The sequence below is a fragment of the Lolium rigidum genome, chromosome 2, assembly GCF_022539505.1.
Source record: "Lolium rigidum isolate FL_2022 chromosome 2, APGP_CSIRO_Lrig_0.1, whole genome shotgun sequence".
Taxonomy (NCBI): Eukaryota; Viridiplantae; Streptophyta; class Magnoliopsida; order Poales; family Poaceae; genus Lolium; species Lolium rigidum.
In genome coordinates, this window is record NC_061509.1 from 29,258,657 (window position 1) to 29,276,417 (window position 17,761).

Consider the following 17,761-nt stretch of genomic DNA (forward strand, 5'->3'; position numbering starts at 1 on the left):
TTGGCAATGCGCCGAGATTGGTTTGTGGTGAACGTTGGTTGTTGTTTATTCCATAAACCCTAGATACATATTTATAGTCCAGGGGACTTCCTAATGTGGGCGTACACCAAACCGTGCACGGGTAAAACTCTAACTTCTAAACTAAGATGCGATCTAATATGTTACAGATACATGGGCAGTTTAACCCAACTTGGTATAAAAGGCCGATTCACATATTTCTTCTATATGTATATCTTCAAATCCGTCTTGATCGCGGCCCACCTCTGACTTGGTCAAATTCCAGTGATAACACATGCCCCCCTGGTTTTGATAATAATAATTGTAAAACCATATGCATTCTTCGAAGGGTCATGTCGTGGGAGCACCGTCGCATTTTCCTTCATGATGACGCCTTGCCTCCTCGTCTTCCCTGCATGACTTGGTGATCTTGGCATTACGTCCTCGGGAACTGCTTAGGTATCAAACCACGTATTCTCCCTTTATTTAGCCACTTCCTGTGGCTTCACCGTCGGCACACCAAAAAAAACCCACCTCCACCGCCATGACCTCTTCTTCGTCCTCTTCCTCATCAGGTCTTTCCACCCAATCCTCCACCTCCCGCGAGCCAACGCCTGAATGGGGTCCACAGGAGGCCCATGCAGCCGACATCCGCCGCGCCATAGCCGACGGGGACGAGTCGACCCACGACTCCTTCGTTTGGTCCGAAGACGACCAATCTTTAACGGACGGGGAGAGCGACCTTCGCTTTCTTGCTGTCGGGCAGTCGGAGGAAGAAAGCGACGACGACGGCTTCTCCTGGGATGGCTACTCCTCCACTGAGGAGATGAAGGAAGAGGAGGAGGAGACCACCTCCTCCGACGAACCGCCAGCCAAGCGTCTCTGCCCCTGGGCGGGCAATATCTGCGACTTTGACAGCGATTATGGTGACGCTAGCGAAGAAGATGAGGACAACGAAGGTACCGCCGGTGGTTTCTCCCACAGTGAGGATGAGCCGGCCGGAAGAAGTGCTGATGATGGCGAGGATGAGGACAGCAGCGGCCCTTAGCTAGGATAGAGTCAGGAGCAGTAGATGGGACAATGTCCCTCCTAGCAACTCCCCTTGAGAGCAATCGGCTCTTTATGTAAGAAATCTCCGCTTATCAATGAAGAAGTTCCTTTTAACTTGATCTTGCCGATTTCTCTTATACTGAGTCCGCCGATTGTCAATCCAGTCGATGCTCAATGAGCCGATGGCAAAGCATCAGCTTCAAATGGATCGCAAAACAGATCAATCTGATTGCTTTCCCAGATGTCGACTTGCAGTCCATGGAATTCAGACCCACACTTTGAATCGAACAGGTCCGCCGCGCAGCTTCAGGACTCCAAGGCCTTTAGACTTTTAACATCAACCGAATATGATGCTCGTCCTGATCACAAAACTCCCGGGTTAATGCTCCCAAGAAAGCTTGACCTCTGATGTTTGACGCTGACACCTCTGCTCAGCAAGTGTTTGCTTATAGCTTCTCCAGCGATGTCGCACTCCTGTGCCGCAACGAACTGGTCTAAGGCCTAACCACCGATGATGGCTCCTCCTTCAAACTCCTCCCGTCAACCCTGGTGGTTTTATTCTGCAATAACTCCCTCGTTCAGCAGGGTTATGATGCAGAGACAGCCAATTTCAACACCATTGGCTCGCTGCCCCCCGAGCCTCGATCAAGGCGAGAGTGAAGTTGCACCAGCTGCATTGGGCCACTATCAACCCCTCTACTGTAGTGCAGCGTCAGCTGATTTTGACCGAAATCGGTTGTTAATGGCAGAGAACTTCCTAGGTGAGCTGCCCCCCAAGTCTCTTTGGTCCGGTGAGGCAACCTTTGGCGGGAATGAAGTCCAGTCTAACTGGATGACCACCGGTTGCTCTCGTGGTCCTAGTCTGATCTGCACACCCATGCTGTTCCTGATGTTCGGCCAGGGTTGTGATCCTCAAACCTGCCGGCAATACCCTAAATGAGAAAAAGGGCCGCCTTGGACACCCAAACTGATGATTCTGTCGATGCTGCCGAGCTTTAAGTCTTGCCGAAGGAATTGGAAGTCGTCGAAGAGAGGGTCTGAGTCGCCAAGCAATCTCAATGAAGGGCCCGCTCTAGTTAGGTTTCCGCTTAAATCCCTTGAGTCGATGGCCGTGCATCGGCTTTGAATCCTTAAGTCGATGACTACGCATCGGCTGTGCTCAAAAAATTTCCGTATTTTTGATTTTTTATTAGCCGATCGATTCATGAATCGGCTTCGCCTGGGTACATCCTTCGTGGCTTCGTACCTTTGTACCTTCTCCATGTATATGCCCCCCGAGCCGAATCCTTCAAGTGATTGAAGATATCGGCTTTTCAGCCAATTAAAGCTTTTCTCGCCACTCACCACGCGAAATAGCACATCAGTAAACAAGGGCGGTGCGAGTAATTTTAGCCGATCGCTGGAGTCGTCTTCCCTTGTAGTCGTCAATCCGACTATTTACAGAATGTTGAGATTTCGAAAATCTATGGCAACGCGCCACCGGCCATCCTTTTTCTCCACAGGTATTACATTGGAAGTCCTTTCAGCGTATCTGCGTGGCCTGATGAACCCGGCGCCCAACAACTTCTTGATCTCCTTCTTGACTTCCTCAATCTCCTCTAGCTCGTCAGCCGATGTAAACCCATACCCCAGCTTTCCATCGCCTTCTAGGTCAATGCTGAACGCAGGTAAAGTGCGTGTTGAGGATAACATTGGCCAATCGCTGGAGTTGGCGTCCCTTTTCATCGTTTGGGGCCGATCGTGTGGATCGGCCTCCTCTTCACCTTCTCCGCGGGAGCGACTGCTCTCGGGCTTGTCCTCGCAATGGCGATATGCGAGCTCTACCCTATTGATATCAGACGAACCACCCGGCTCGCGTCTTATGCAGTGGCTGAGATCGACCATGTTGACCTCCGGAAACGGCTGCGTGTCAGCTTTCATGGCAAACTGATCGAAGAGTAACCGGCCTTGCTTTATTGCCATCTGGATCTGTCCGCGCAATACTTTGCAGTCGTTGGTGGCATGGGTGAACGTGTCATGCCATTTGCAGTATGGTCTGCCATTCATCTCCTGTAACGTGGGGATTTTGTGGCCGTCGGGTAACTTCAGCTGTTTTTCCTTTAGGAGCCAATCAAAAATTTGCTCTGTTTTGCTTAAATCGAAGTCGAACCCTTTTGCAGGCTCTGGTTGCTTTGCCCACTTGTAGGACACGGGTTTTGTCCCCCGGATCCGCTCAGCACTAGTGAACTCCTGATCTCTTGCAGAACCTTCATCTTTGTCCTTCTCGATCAGGGTGACGTGCTTGTACTTGTCCTGGTACAATTCTGGATGGCGCTGTTCATATGTTGTCCACTTCTGAACCATGTCTTCGTCTGCCGATGCGTCTGCATCGGTATCAGCCGATGCCTGTGCATCGGTTTTCGCCTGTTTGGGGCGCCATATTTTCTTTGGCGGGCGCGACTTCGTCTCCACTATTTGCTGGATTTTCGCGGCCAGATCGGGCCGCGCCCTCCTCAACGTGTACAGGTACTGTGCCTCGGCTTCTTCCAAGCTTCGCGGCCGCTGCACCCGGCGTTTCTGAGACTGGCTGAGTCCATCAGGGCACCACCTTGGTCGGTGGTATCTATCTTCTTCCCCATCTGACTCCTCGAAGTCTTCGTCTTGAGATGACTCAGTCCGTTTGCTCTGAGGCGGGAGAGGTCCTAGACGTTTGAACACTGCAACTTCGTTCGTCCTTCTCCTTTGTTGTGTGCATTCTGGGCAGTTCTCGATTGTCGGCAATCGGCTCATTCCTGAGTCCCAGCAATGTTTGAAGAAGGGACAGTTCCAGTGCTTGTCCATGTTGTCTTGCTCCTTTGACCTCCCTCTGGTGCGACGTTCGTACCCATCGTCGTTTCTGTCATGCTGGCGATACCCCCTGTTTGCATTGGACCGACGGTATTCTTCATCGTCGTCGTCGTAGTGGAGACGTCGGTCGCACCGCTGTTCATATTTGCTGAGGAGATGCACGGACAATGGGCGTGGATACCGCATGCTTCTCACCTCCTCCTCGGCCAGGTACCGTTTATTGTCGTCCTGGGGCCGGTCACGTGGAACGGCCTCGTCTTTCTCTTTGCCACGAGTGTGGCTGCTCTCTGCTTTGCCCGCGTCATGGAGAATCACGAACCCCGCCATATTGGCATCGAAAGAGAACCCTGGTTCTCTTATGGAGTGGCTGAGATCGATCGTGCTGACACCAGGCAACGGACGTGTGTCTCCATTGAGCTTGATGCCGTGCGAACGGACCTTCTCACAGGAGCCAACGAGTTCGGTTCCGAGGACCGCCTTGACCTTGTCGTGCTTCTTCTGGAGCTTGTCAGCCAGGTCCTCGCACCTGACCGGAATGCTTTCCGCCATCTCAGATGTAGATGGCGATGTGGTGGATGTTGAAGATGGTCCCACCGGGCGTGCCAGAATGTGTTGACGTCAGAAACCCACCGGCGGGCAGTGACTGGTCAACACCGTAGAGCCGGGAACAACTAGGGCTGCGGCTGGCCCCAGTCCCTCAGAGCGACGGCCCGCAAAGCCTCCTGGTCGCGCGCCGATGCAAATTGCAAGGGCGTGCCACCCGACCTATACCTGGTCGGGAAGGTGTGGATGATGCCTCGCTTAGTTTCCTGCGGGGCACACACGTACACGTTAAATACGAGCCTCGATCGGCTCTCAGGTTATCCTGTGAATCGGCTCATGGAGCCGATCCACCCATGATTCGTCCAAGGTGGCCGAATCTATGGTGGTCCTGCTTGATCAAGATAAAGCGTATGAGATCCACGACGATTTGGGGTTTTCACCGCATAATCGGATCATCCTACTCACGATTGGGCCTCGCGCTCACGCACGGTGATCGTAAGCCAGCCCTAGACAAGGCCTAAAAACCAACACTAGGTTGATCCTCGGAACATCCTGTCTAGGGGCAGCAAACTACACCCTGCATGCCGCTTGGATCCTCCAACCCTTTGTAAGGCCTAACTATTGCGGATATTAAACTAATCCTTGATGAATCAAGGAGCAATCGTAACGGATCAGATCTACTAAATAATGATCAAGCGGGGTGCCGCCCCGCACCCATGATGAGGTACAAGGACGGCTAGATGCGCAAGGGTTGCACTACGACAGCATATGATACTAAGAACAATGCTAACCCTAACACATCTATGATAACTACGTTGCTCGCCATCAAAAAGGCTTCAGTACGAGCAACGCATGAACAACGTGGGCAGGCTCGTGCTGCCTAGATCGCGAGATGCGATCTAGGCAGCATGGTGCTTACCGGAGAAACCCTTGAGACGAAGGGGTTGGCGGTGCGCAGAGATTGGTTTGTGGTGAACGTTGGTTGTTGTTTATTCCATAAACCCTAGATACATATTTATAGTCCAGGGGACTTCCTAATGTGGGCGTACACCAAACCGTGCACGGGTAAAACTCTAACTTCTAAACTAAGATGCGATCTAATATGTTACAGATACATGGGCAGTTTAACCCAACTTGGTATAAAAGGCCGATTCACATATTTCTTCTATATGTATATCTTCAAATCCGTCTTGATCGCGGCCCACCTCTGACTTGGTCAAATTCCAGTGATAACAGCATCATGCCGCCCCGAGGTCCCTCGTTGCAAAAGCTTTTCGGCTAGGATTCTACTGGCTCACAGCTAAAGAAGATCTTTGAGAAGCTGGTGAAAACTTGTCGAGGTAGTGCAGGGCCACCACTTCCCCTTGGCTTTGCTGTCTCGCGAGCGAGCCTTTGATTGCTTGGCGGCAGCTTCTTCCGCCTTCTTTTCCATTTGCTCGGCTCCATTAGTTTCTTCCGGATTCGCCGATGCCCCCTCGATGTCTTTGCCGGAGTCCTTCGAAGGCTCCAGCTGCACTGGGGCAAAGGGAGGAGGGGCGGAGGAAATCGCCATCGCTTGGATCGGCTCGAACATTGATGGAGGCGGAGTCGAAGAAGACATCTACAAGAAAATGTGAGTTGACTAAACTTAGCCGGATCCGTTACTAACACCCTAGTCATCCCTACCAAGTACGGCGAGAAGATGAAGCTCGAAGAACTTACCGGAATGGATTCCGCGGTGGTCGGAGTCGCCGGCGGTGAAGTTTTCGCTGCGGTGGCGAACTCGATGAACAGCTCGCGGTGGCGCTCGAGCTCCGGTGATCTTCCGGCAGACTCCGATACGGCGAAGGAAGAGCTCGGAGGCGGCGCAGAGGCGAGAGGTGAAAAGGGGGGTGAATGGGAGAATGGGGTTAACGGTGAGATATTTATAGGCTGGGGGAAGAGATTCGTGCTCCGCATCCTGTGGTCGGAACGCAAACGTCGCGCCGTTGTATGGCTGACACGTGTCGAAAACCCTAAGCGGTGAAAATGGCTAAGGATAAGTTACCGCTCAGATCGCCCGAAAATGGCGCCAAGATTGGTGGAACCGTTTGAACTTTTTAAGGTTCCGGGTAGCAGTTTGAAAACTGTCATCCGTTATCTCAGCAGGGGAGTAACCCGGAGACGCATTGTGAAGATGGTGTCGATGGATGAAGTCCCGTGGGATAAAGGTTTCATTCCGACTAGAAAGTTGGAAAAGAAGAAAAAGTGAAGTTGGAGTTCTTCAAGTTTCCCTCATGTTACCGAGAGGATTGTCGGAAGCCACAAAGCTTTAACAAGGCGGAAACAGGAGGTGAATCTCGGAGAACTCTGGGGGCTACTGTTGTGGGTATACTTCATGGGTGTACCATCGACAGTGCCTGGATCCGGCAAGCCCGGGTGGCCCATAGACGGTGATGGTGGCATGAGGCCCATCGGGCGGCCCAGTTGTTGTAGATCAAGAAGGATGAAGTCCAGCCCAGGAACAAGGAGCCGGATCCACCGGACCGACGTTGGAAGTCGGATCCGACTCGGCCCGCTAGGGGTAGCCGGATCTGGTACGACATACAAGGGAAGGCGGATCCTTGACGTACACGGCAAGATATTGTACCGTAGTTAGGCAACTTGTATTCCGGCTAGGACTCTCCGTGTAAACCCTAGATCCGTGCGCCTTTATAAGCCGGATCCCGAGAGCCCTAGAGGCACAACCACAACTCATTGTAACAACGCGAAAGCGCCCATATAATTCCAGACAAGCAGCAGTAGGCCATGTCGTCGAGCAGGTGTTCCGAAGCTGGGTAAATCGCGTACCACCATCCCGAGGACTCTCCGCCCTATGGCCCCTACTTCTTCTCCCCCTCGTGAGGATCCCTCATCCGAGGTACCGTCGAATAGGCAACGACACTAGGTCCTCACCATCTAGCCCATGTTCGATGGCGGTGAGACAGTGGCCAGCCTTCCTGCTCCATGAACGGCATATTCAACTCGCTTCTCATCGGCGGTGACTCCAAAGGCAGCTCCTTGTTTTTTGTTCGATGGCTTTGGGGTTGACGGCAACGCTGCAACGAAATCCTTGTGTGAAGTTGATGACAGCAACATACTGGCATTGTCACCTCCTTGGAGGCCTTGTCATGGCATTGCATGTGCTTCCCTACCCTAAACACTAGGGAAAATCGTAGATCTGGCTTTCGTATCAAGCGGCGATGCGGCCGTGTCATGCCCACCATGGGGGCGTCGCCTAGGTGGTTCGGGGACTCCACGGTGCTAGTTGGAGTCAGTGTCTGCCGCTGGTAATAGTGTGGGCTTCTGGGACGCTACGTATACCGTTGTCAACGCTTCCTGGTCAACGGCTCCTCCGGTCAGGTCCGATCCTACCATTCACTAGCCATCCTTAGGAAATTATGGGCAGACAGTGTGTTGGCTTATGCCCCCGTGGTTGGATTTGGGCTCGTGAAGTTCCCTTCTTTAGTCGTGACGCCGCCTAGTTGCTTGGTGTATTGCTTCCTTTCCTTTCATGGCTGGGACGCTATGTATACCATTGTTGACGCTTCTTGGTCAACGTCTCCTTCGGTCAGGTCTGGTCCTACCATTCACTAGCCATCCTTAGGCACTTATGGGCAGGTAGTGTGTTGGCTTATGCCCCCGTGGTTGGAGTCGGTCTCGTGAAGTTCCCTTCTTCGGTCGTGACGCCGCCTCGTTGCTCGGTGTATTGCTTCCTTTCCTTTCATGGCTGGAGACGGTACTAGGGGGTTTCTTGTAGTTTGCGTTACAATATTGTTGCAGGACAGAAAAGGCTCTCTTGGGACCGAAAAGCTGGCTCATAGAGATAGGGTGGTAGTTCACCTAAAATATCTAGCATAACATTTGCTAGAAACATGCAGAAATTCAATTCGGCTCCCGGGTGCGTATGCTCCCTCTACCAACAAAACATATTTCGAAGTGTGGAAAAATTTTGATAAAAAATTCTACATGTACAGCTCCATAATATATGTGTATGCGTCAAGTTTCACGAAAAAATAATATTTTTTGTGGCCTATGTAAAAAAGAGAAAACTTATCCTGTGAAAAGCATTGTTTTCAGCACTGAATTTTGTCTTTTTTACACAGGTCACATGATAGTTCATTTTTTTATGAAACGACTTTGTGAGCGCGTAGCACATGAAGATGTACGTGCGAATTTTTTGTTTCAATTTTTTTAAATTTAAAATATGTGTAAGATGCATTTCAAAACATAGGGAGCATATGCTCCCATGTTCCAAAACATCACTCCCAGAAACATGACACTTCACTATCATACAAATACAAAATACAAAATGGGCTTTGATACTTGCTTGATTTAATGAATAGGGACAACCCATTTTCTATTGAATAAAACAGTTTTGTCCACCTGCACATATAGTTACTTTTTTGCGAGAAATTCTTCATTATTTGGTTCTCATCTCCTACTTTTGTTCATACGAGGAACTCATATTCATAGATCCAGCCTAACCAAGAATCACCTTGCCGCCAGATATCTATGTTATCAATTAGGCACCAAGCGCACAACTTGATCCGATCAAGGTGGTTCGAATAATTGCTGGTCGATTAGTTACATCCGGTAACATAAGGAAGTACTCCCTCCGTGCACTAATGTAAGATGTTTTAGATATCTTTAAACTAGATTAGATTGAAACTAAGAGGAATAAACCTACATACTAAAAATAGACTAGATACAAACAAAAGTGAATGAAACTACGAAATGGCTAAAACATCTTACATTTCTACACGGAGGGTATAACTTCGAAAGGCTTAACTTTTATTGTTTTGTTTCATTGGAGTTTTTGTCGCTTGCATATGTTTCAGTTTTGTCAGTGAGGTAGAACTTCTATTTCTTTTTTGGTAAATGACATACAGTATAACTTAATTTATATGAAACTTAAGAAGAGGATAAATCAAAGATTTTTTTGCGGGAAAAGATTCAATCTAATCAACCAACATTAAACATATAATCAAATAGTCCATCTATGTTTCGAACTTTTTTTATATATGGGGGAAAAACCCCCAGCCTTTGCATTAATAGATGCACACAACTTTTTATGTATTGCAGCGTTTGAAGTATCTAAAAGTTTACAATCATGGATTATATAGGGTTGACACATGTATCACCCATCGAAAAATTAACCATCTATGTTTCGAACGAAATAACAAAAGCAATCGATCTCTATGAGCCAGCTCAAGATTTTCAGTCCGGAGAGAGCCTTTTCTGGCCTGCAACAATATTGTAGAACTTGATTTTTCTTTGTGAATGACATATAACTTAATTTATCGTGCTACAAATCAAATGAAGATATATGGAACTGTATATGACAAGAGGATAATTAAATCAAAGATTCAATCTAATCGACCAAGATTAAACATATAAAATCAACCTGTCCATCTATGATTCGAACGAACTGACAAAAGCAATCGATCTATCTATCTAGCTGGTTCACAAGAAAAGAAACGATCGTGTCTATCTAAAGCATGGACTGAACATGTAGATGGATCTCTCTACGGCCTGAGCATGCCGGTCCACCACCTCCACTTCCAGCGCTCCTCGACCGACGGCTTATCATCGAACCACTCTCTCTTTCTCCATCTCTCGTCCTCCTCGAGCCCCTTGTCCATGGCGTCGATGCAGGTCCTAAAGTGCTCCTCCTTCTTCACCATGCACCTGCGCAGCGCCGCCGTGGCTTCCCTGCACCGCCGTACGTCGACGGCCTTGCCCTTCTTCTTCCGCCACTCCTCGCACTGCGACCGCGCGTCGGCGAAGTCGGCGCTGCAGCCGCCGGCGTCCATCTGCATCTTCACCACCTCCCGCTGGGTGTGGTAGTAGGACAGCACGTGGCTCGCCCTGTTCCCCATCGCCGGCGACAGAGGTAGCTAGCTAGGGTGTGATTGTTTGTTCTATATATTTGCATGGGATCCCAACGCTAGTTATATAGTTATAGGACATGTCTCTCGGGAAAAAAAAAATAGCTATGTATTGTAGTGCACGACATTCATGCCTTGCCCATCAAGCAGATGGATTTTTTTTCCGATCGGATGACTCTTGGGCAGATCGAAACGAAACGGGATGTTTTCCCCTAAGCTGCGTGGATCTCTCGACGTACCATCACCAATGTCTAAAGCACGAATAACTATCTACTTCTTTACCTTCCTCTGCACATTCCTCTTCATCAGAATGCAGATCCTGGATAGCTAAAAGGATCACAACTCCCAAATTCAGAACCTCTAGAAGCTTTTCCTGACTAGCTTCGAATTATATCGCGCTGCATGCTCTAATTCTGGAATAACATTCAAGAAATCCCTAACTTCTACTTCATTTTGTCCTAAATTAACACTAACTGTTGCAGTTAAATCATGGTATTTTGAGCAGTATTTAAAGCTGTAGGAACAACAGTTCTAGATGACTCACTATTACGTACTTCCAGGTTCTTGACCTAGGCCTTATCCATAGCTTTCTCCATGGTGCTCTAATCAGAAACAGCTCTCCTATTTCTTCCTTGTTCCTGCAAATCTTGCTGAGTCTTCTTGTCCGAGCTGAATCAACTTCATCTTCTACACTTCCACTGGAACATAGAACAAAACTAATATGCGCTATATTGTTTTGACATGGATGGAGTATTAATCACTTGGTGACCATGGATCACTGTAGTGATTAGAAAAACTATTACCACACACCAGTCAACATCAGGACCAGCAAGTTATGCTTCACCTCTCTCGACAGCCAAGACACAAAAATGAAAAACATTCCATCCAAGAAACCTGCAGATTTTTTTTACAGCCATAAATCAATCAATGACTTCTGTACGGGACGAGAGCATCGAAAAACAGGCCAATCATCAGTCGGAGCCGGGCCTTCGGCACGGCAGTTCTCATTCCGCTCTGATGAATGGGGAGGAGCTCATCTCGGTGGTGCTGTAGAACGACTCCTCCTGGTAGTAGCTCTCGTCCTTCTCCTCCTCCCACTTGAGCACCTCCCTGATGTACTTGAACGCCTCGTCGACAGTCTGCCGGTCGCGGCCACGCGCCTGCCACACAAACAGCTTCCGGTTCGTGTGGGTGTTGTATACCTCCTTGAACTTCATTGCAACATAGTAGAATGCCTGCTGGGCCAGCGACTGGTTGTTGTTCTGCGTCCGGACCGGGCAGAAGTCACTGAACCACTCACAGGCTGAGAGCGGGGCACGGCTGATCTTCTCCTCGAACAGGTCGTACTTGTTGAGCACCAGCACGAAAGGTGTGTCGCAGAAGCATGGTTGCCTATGTGTCCAACACGAGAGAAAAATGATGATTCACGGTTTTGCCGACTCACTAAAAAAAACAATCATCAATTTAAGAAGACCATGCATGATACCAGTAACAAGAGTAGTAGTAGTCATGGGAAAAGTTTTAGCGTACCGGATGGTGGCCTCAAACAACTCTTTGCTTTGCATCATCTTGTTCAGGAGAGGCCGGCCATTGCCATTCACAGGCGGTCCCACTTGGTCATAGTCACTGAGCGCCACGCAGAATATCACCATGCGGACATCCTCAAACATCTCCACCCACTTGCAACCATCATTCAAGCCCTTGGCGCTTACTCTGATCAGCTGGTATCTGAGGAGCAAAACGTACATAAGATGAAGTGTGCCCAATCAAGATGTTATTTGCACACATTGTGGAGGAGGCTAAGAGATTATACTTGGTAAGAGGTTGAGAATGCGCCTCTGGGTTGTCGATGTAAGGTTCAGACATAGGGCTACGATCATCAAGGGTGAACTCGATGAAAGCCAACCCATTCCCTTGTGTTACTCCTTCGGCAAATATGACATCCTTCTCTGAAGGTTCATACTCATTGCTCGATACCTCGATAGCCTGCAAGAGTATGCCATGCATAGGATAAATCAGTTGAACAAGTTGAAAACAAAATACTGAACATGCCTGAAACTCAAACATAAAAAGAACCAAAATCTTATATGTAACCGTCCAAGATAAATACAAAAAAGAGCAATCTGGAACGAAGATCAGCAATCCTTAGAAGATGGATTCAACATGATAATAGACATTATATGCTGAATATTTTAACACACTAACACTGTGAATATACAAGATTAGCTTAAGTTCTGGAACTAATAAATTATGGTCACAGGAACTCATCATCGAGTGAAATATAGTCAAGTGCTCTGAGTGCTATCTTACTAACGGTGTTGCGATAGTAATTTTGAAGCTCTGTTTTCTTACCCTGCTCAGGAAGTATTCGGCAACATCAGGGAGAAAATGTAACTCATCCTTTCTTTTATATGTTGCTTGTATGGCTGGATCCTTCCACATCTCATCGACAAATGGAGCATATTCACGTGTTGCGGCAGGGAAGAAAGCATCCAGATCGCCCATTGCTATGATATCCAATAGCCAATCGGAGAATTTCTTCAGCCTTGCGTTTATTGAGTATATACACAAATCTGAACCATTAGCTTTATTTTCTGTTTCATCTGCATAAAAGAACGGTTCAGTAATAGAGCGTATGTGCCCAAAAAAAAAAGAGGAGTAAATGACTCGACTAGGTTACCTTTTTGTCCTGATTCATCCTCTGAAATTGTGTCATTCAATCTAGACAAGGCCTCTTCCTCAAAACGCTCACGACCTTCAAGCAAAATCCCAAGATACTTGAACATATTGCTTTGGATCATCAATTTGATACCATCAAGTTCTTCTTCGGTGAACCTTGTTCCATAGAGGTACTTGGCCTGATACATAGGAGAACACATGTAAGTATGACAACATGCCAGAACAAGCACGGGTTAATAAGTATATATAACACTGCATGGTAGAGACCCCTAAACAAAATTAAGTTTTATGTCTAAGAATATAATCCTGGTGATTGGAACATACAAATATCATAGCTCGCCATCCCAGGTCTATGCAAAGGATCTTACACATACATGGGTCTTTATTTAGATACTGGAAGAGCAACTGAATGTCAAGTAATCATGGCTCATTTGCGCTAAAAGTAATCACTATTGGCTTCCAAAGGGCTTCTAAATCATGTGGTTACAGGGACAGACTGCGAGTAACAGCTATGTATGTTGCAAGAATCAATAGGACTCCAGGCATAAGTGATGTCAAATCGGATCAAACCTGCTTAAATATAGTGCTTGTACCAGCACTAGGTGGTCCAAGAAGCAGCAGTTTTTGTATTCTTTTCTGATCCAAATAATCAGGAACGGCTCTTGGTACATAGGGAATATCATCCTTGGTTCCATTAGAGTCCCCAGGAGGAGGGACTGGAAGTGAAAACAATGCACATGCAAAACGTGTCAAAGCCTGGTCATAGAAAAAAGAAAGATTGTTAGAATAAGCACATCTAGCTTAAGTTAGTCATAAAGAAAGAAAAAGGAAATTTGTTACATACTGACTCCCATATTTTTCCTTTGATGTTGTTTTGTCCTTCTTCCTCATAACGACCATCGTCATAAACCCAAAAATGGGTATCACGTGGACACTGAACATTTGCAACCTACAGCCAAGATGGAAATGATGTTTAAAAATAGTTCTAGCACACATCTCTTGCCTCTACAAGTAAAAGGCATCTTTAAATCGTGGCCTTGTATCCAAGATCGCTGAGCTCAGCTGGTGTTGGCGCCGGTTAACAATCCTACTAAAGCAGGGAACTTACATTCATGAATTCACATTTAATAGAGCATCTCCGAAACGACAAGCATTGCATTTACTGAAAAGTCCTAATTTGTCGTGAACTTGGAAATCTTTAAATGGATATGCCAGTTATCGTGTCACGTGACAATTTAACGAAGCATACTGGTTCTTCAAGTTACTTGTCGGAATTTGATATCTTAGTAATGATTGCCTGGATCTTTTACTTTGAAGGGTGGTCACAATTAAAACAACAGAATACATAATTTCAATACCTGTAATGAAAGGGCAGAATCATATTTCAAGTAAACCAATATCTCGAGATTCAAATGAATATGCTTAATCAGTACAATAATTTTGCATAACTGAAAAAATAGCTCATCGCAGGGTAACAAATCACATTGATGATTGATGCATAAAACAAAATTTACTATTTACTACTCGTTCTCACTTTCCTTCACTGACATTGCGACTTCCGTAGTTGTATACATTACTACCTCAATATTAGCCTCGGAATAAAAGTAGCTGTAGAGTCGAGACACTAAATTATCCCTTATAAGGGCAGTGGGGTCTAATATCCTTATAGCTGGGCAGTGAGTTCTAAGATCCTTATAGTATAGCAGTTTCTGACAGTGCGCTATCGACAAGCAGCCCTAGGAGAATAAACAATGCTACTTGGAATATAGCAAGAGTAAGATCTAACTAGAGCAGTAGAAATGGAAAGATTTTAACCTTGAGAATTTTGAGCTCGCTCTTTGTTATTTGCCTTCCATTTATATAAACCTGGGTGTTGCCGTTACTAGCATTGGCGTGAAGCTTGCCCGTGAAATTGAGGTTAGAGCTAACAATCCTGTCAGGTTTTTGTCCTTCCTAGCAGGAGACAATTTATTAGCACGAATTCAGTTCAACTTACACATAAGCTGAATATTTAAACACTTTTACCTTCCCCCATAATCCTGACTCCTTATCGTACCAATATTTTCCAGGCTTGAGTTTCTGAGGAGACCGCGAACAACTAAGCAAGTCTGTCAGCTCCTCCGACCTCAACGGGCAACCGTTCACAATAAGTTGCTCTGGCCGAAGCTGATTAGCTTGGCACTCCTTCTCAGCTTTCAATATCTGCCTAACTTCCAACGGGCTGAGCAAGCGCGCGAGTGTCCTCGAGCTCTTACCCAGCTTCGACCGCTTAGACTCGTCGATCGGCTGTCCGATGCAGGTGACGCACTTGCGGCCTTCTGGCATAGACCCCATCATCCTCAGCACACAGTAGCCACAGTATCTCGCGTCACAGACGATACAAGCCTCCTTGCTCTCCCATTTCCTCTTCCCACACCGGTTGCACGCCATCCGCCGCCTCCGCCGCCTCTTCTCCTTCTTGGTTACCGTCGCCACGTCGTACTGCTCCGACGACATCCCGTCGCTCTCGCCGTTGTACTTGCTGTCCGGCGTGAACCCAAAGGTCACCACAGGGCCGCCCCTCCGCGCTCCGTGCGCCTCGCGGCCGCTCCTTGGCCCCGGCGAGCTCTGCGCCGAGCCGTGCGACTGCGAGCGGGAATCCTCCTCCTCCTCATCGTCGTCGAACTCCCCGTTCTGCAACACTGAGTTCACCGACTCCGAGCTGCCGCCGCCGCCGCCAGCAGCCTCTGGTTCCGCGCACCGGGCTATCCGGGACACCGGGAGGGGGATCGGGTCGACCACCACCGGCGCCACGGGCAGCCCTCCTCCGCCGCCCCCGAGGCTCTGGGGGCCGGATGCCGGCTCAGCCGTCGGGATCGCGGGGATATCCACGGGGTCCGCCCGGGGGAGCTCGTAGGGCACCGGCGGGCCGTCGTACTCGAGGGCGATGGAGTAGTCCAGGTTGGGCGGCGCATCCGGGATGGGGGTGCCCGGCGGGAGGATCCGCCGCATCATCTCCTCCCAGCTGCCGCCGCCGCCGTCCTCCGCCTCCGCCCCCGCCATGGGGGGCTGGCGGATCTAGACGACGCCTGAGCGACCAGCCACTGGATAGCTCGTGCCTTTACTCGAATCCCAATGCCCGGACAGCGGCGGCGCACGCGAGAGGGCACCGGCGGCGAGGGCGCGGTGGAGGAGGGAAAGATCGGAGCTTGGGTAGGTGGTGGTGGGAGCACGGGAGAAAGAGGAGGAAAGGTGGAGGAGTTGATGCAGTGGAGTGGTACTTGATGCTACTTTCCTTTTCATTTTCTGAATAAACCCGAAAATGGAAATTGGATTAACGTTTATTTTTTAAATTTTTGGAAATGTTGAGTTTGTTTCTGCCCCTATTTTTCAGGCATGCAATCTTTTCGCATTGATTTTCCAAAAAAATATATGGTTGTTTCTTTTATGGGGCACGAAGCCTATGACTTGGAGTACAAGATGATACGTACAATCCTAATATATCGCTAGCTATATATGTATTCTAAGATGCGGAGTAGTGATTTAAGACATAAAATCTCTGGCTCTTTCTTTTCAGTCTATCTCTTTTAATCATGTGTACCGTGAGCAAAATGTATTTAAGCTCGTTCTTTAGAGTTTTTTAGTATGTCCGTGTGGCATGGTGTGCCCCGTGTGTATTGGGAAAACTATTTGTACTGAATCTATGTTTCTGTGATTAATAAAGCACACACGTTTCAAAAAAAAAACATGTGGGACGTTTGTTCATCACAACATGAAAATTGTGGGTGCAACGTTTTTTGGTTCACCTATAGCATCCTCATAACATTCTCATGTGTGGTTACTAGAGAAAGTTGTGAAATTTTAAACTGAAGGCAATATTCCCATATTTAAATTAATAAAGCAACTGACGGCAGATACAGAGTTCTAAAATTTCATGCAAGAAAACAACCACGATATGTAACAAATCCCCATTTGAACTAATACAATTGATGTGCATCGTTACTTCATAATTATAGCATGTGTGTCAAATTATGCTTTCTTTACAAGGAATATACTAAGTTTTCTCATTATATAGTTTTCAAAAAATATTGTTGATGGTTGTACCTTTCCTGTTTAGGACATGCTTAGCTCATGGCTAGACTTTGACATAGGTTAGCAAATAAAAAGTATGTGGATAAGTTGATTGTCTTATAGTTCTTGCAAGTTTTGTCGCGAGTATATATAACACTTGAAGGGCATGAAGCCTATGACTTGGAGTATACGATGATATGTGCAATCCTAGTCTACTAGTCATACATGTACTCTAACACGTGATTTCGTCACAACATGAAAATTGTCGGTGCAACGTTTCTTGTTCATCCAAAGCATCCTCGTAACATTCTCACGCACGATTACTAGAGAAAGTTGTGAATTTTTAAATTGAAGGCAATACTCCCATTTTTAAATTAATAAAGCCACAAATGGAGTGCTGAGAGTTCACGCACAAAAATCAAGATATGTATCGAATCCCCATTTTAAACTAATACTACCTCCATAACAACACTTAAGGCTTACATTTTTTGAAAAGTCAAACCAAGTAATGTTTGACCAAACTTTTAGAATAATCTATCAATAAATATGATATTTTTTAGATATCATACGATAATATATTCATTATCTATCTAATGATATTGAATTTGTATTTCACATGTTAATGCTTTTTGATAAAAACTTAGTCAAACTTGACATTTTTTTACTTTCTAAAAATAATATAAGCCTTAAGCTTTGTGATGGAGGTAGTATAACCCTGATGTGCTTCA

At 47.1% G+C, this 17,761-nt stretch overlaps 1 protein-coding gene across 1 annotated transcript; it reads right to left on the reverse strand.

The window, feature by feature from the left end:
* Window positions 1–11,033: 11,033 nt before the first annotated feature.
* LOC124691498 (extra-large guanine nucleotide-binding protein 3-like) lies at window positions 11,034–16,025 on the reverse strand. Its single transcript, XM_047224775.1, has 9 exons — window positions 15,009–16,025; window positions 14,799–14,936; window positions 13,828–13,932; window positions 13,554–13,739; window positions 12,985–13,162; window positions 12,657–12,907; window positions 12,118–12,290; window positions 11,835–12,032; window positions 11,034–11,696 (listed from the first exon to the last, which is right to left on the reverse strand). Exons 1-9 carry the CDS (start codon window positions 16,023–16,025, stop codon window positions 11,309–11,311), a joined length of 2,634 nt encoding a protein of 877 aa, XP_047080731.1. The 3' UTR covers window positions 11,034–11,308.
* Window positions 16,026–17,761: the final 1,736 nt, after the last annotated feature.

Excerpts from the sequence above, each read along its gene's own strand:
- LOC124691498 (XM_047224775.1), bottom strand. The coding sequence starts at position 16,025 with ATGGCGGGGGCGGAGGCGGAGGACGGCGGCGGCGGCAGCTGGGAGGAG. Across the intron at positions 13,933-14,798 it reads GCGAGCTCAAAATTCTCAAG|GTTGCAAATGTTCAGTGTCC; the intron begins GTTAAAATCTTT and ends TCTTGGCTGTAG. Across the intron at positions 11,697-11,834 it reads TTGTTTGAGGCCACCATCCG|GCAACCATGCTTCTGCGACA; the intron begins GTACGCTAAAAC and ends TTGGACACATAG.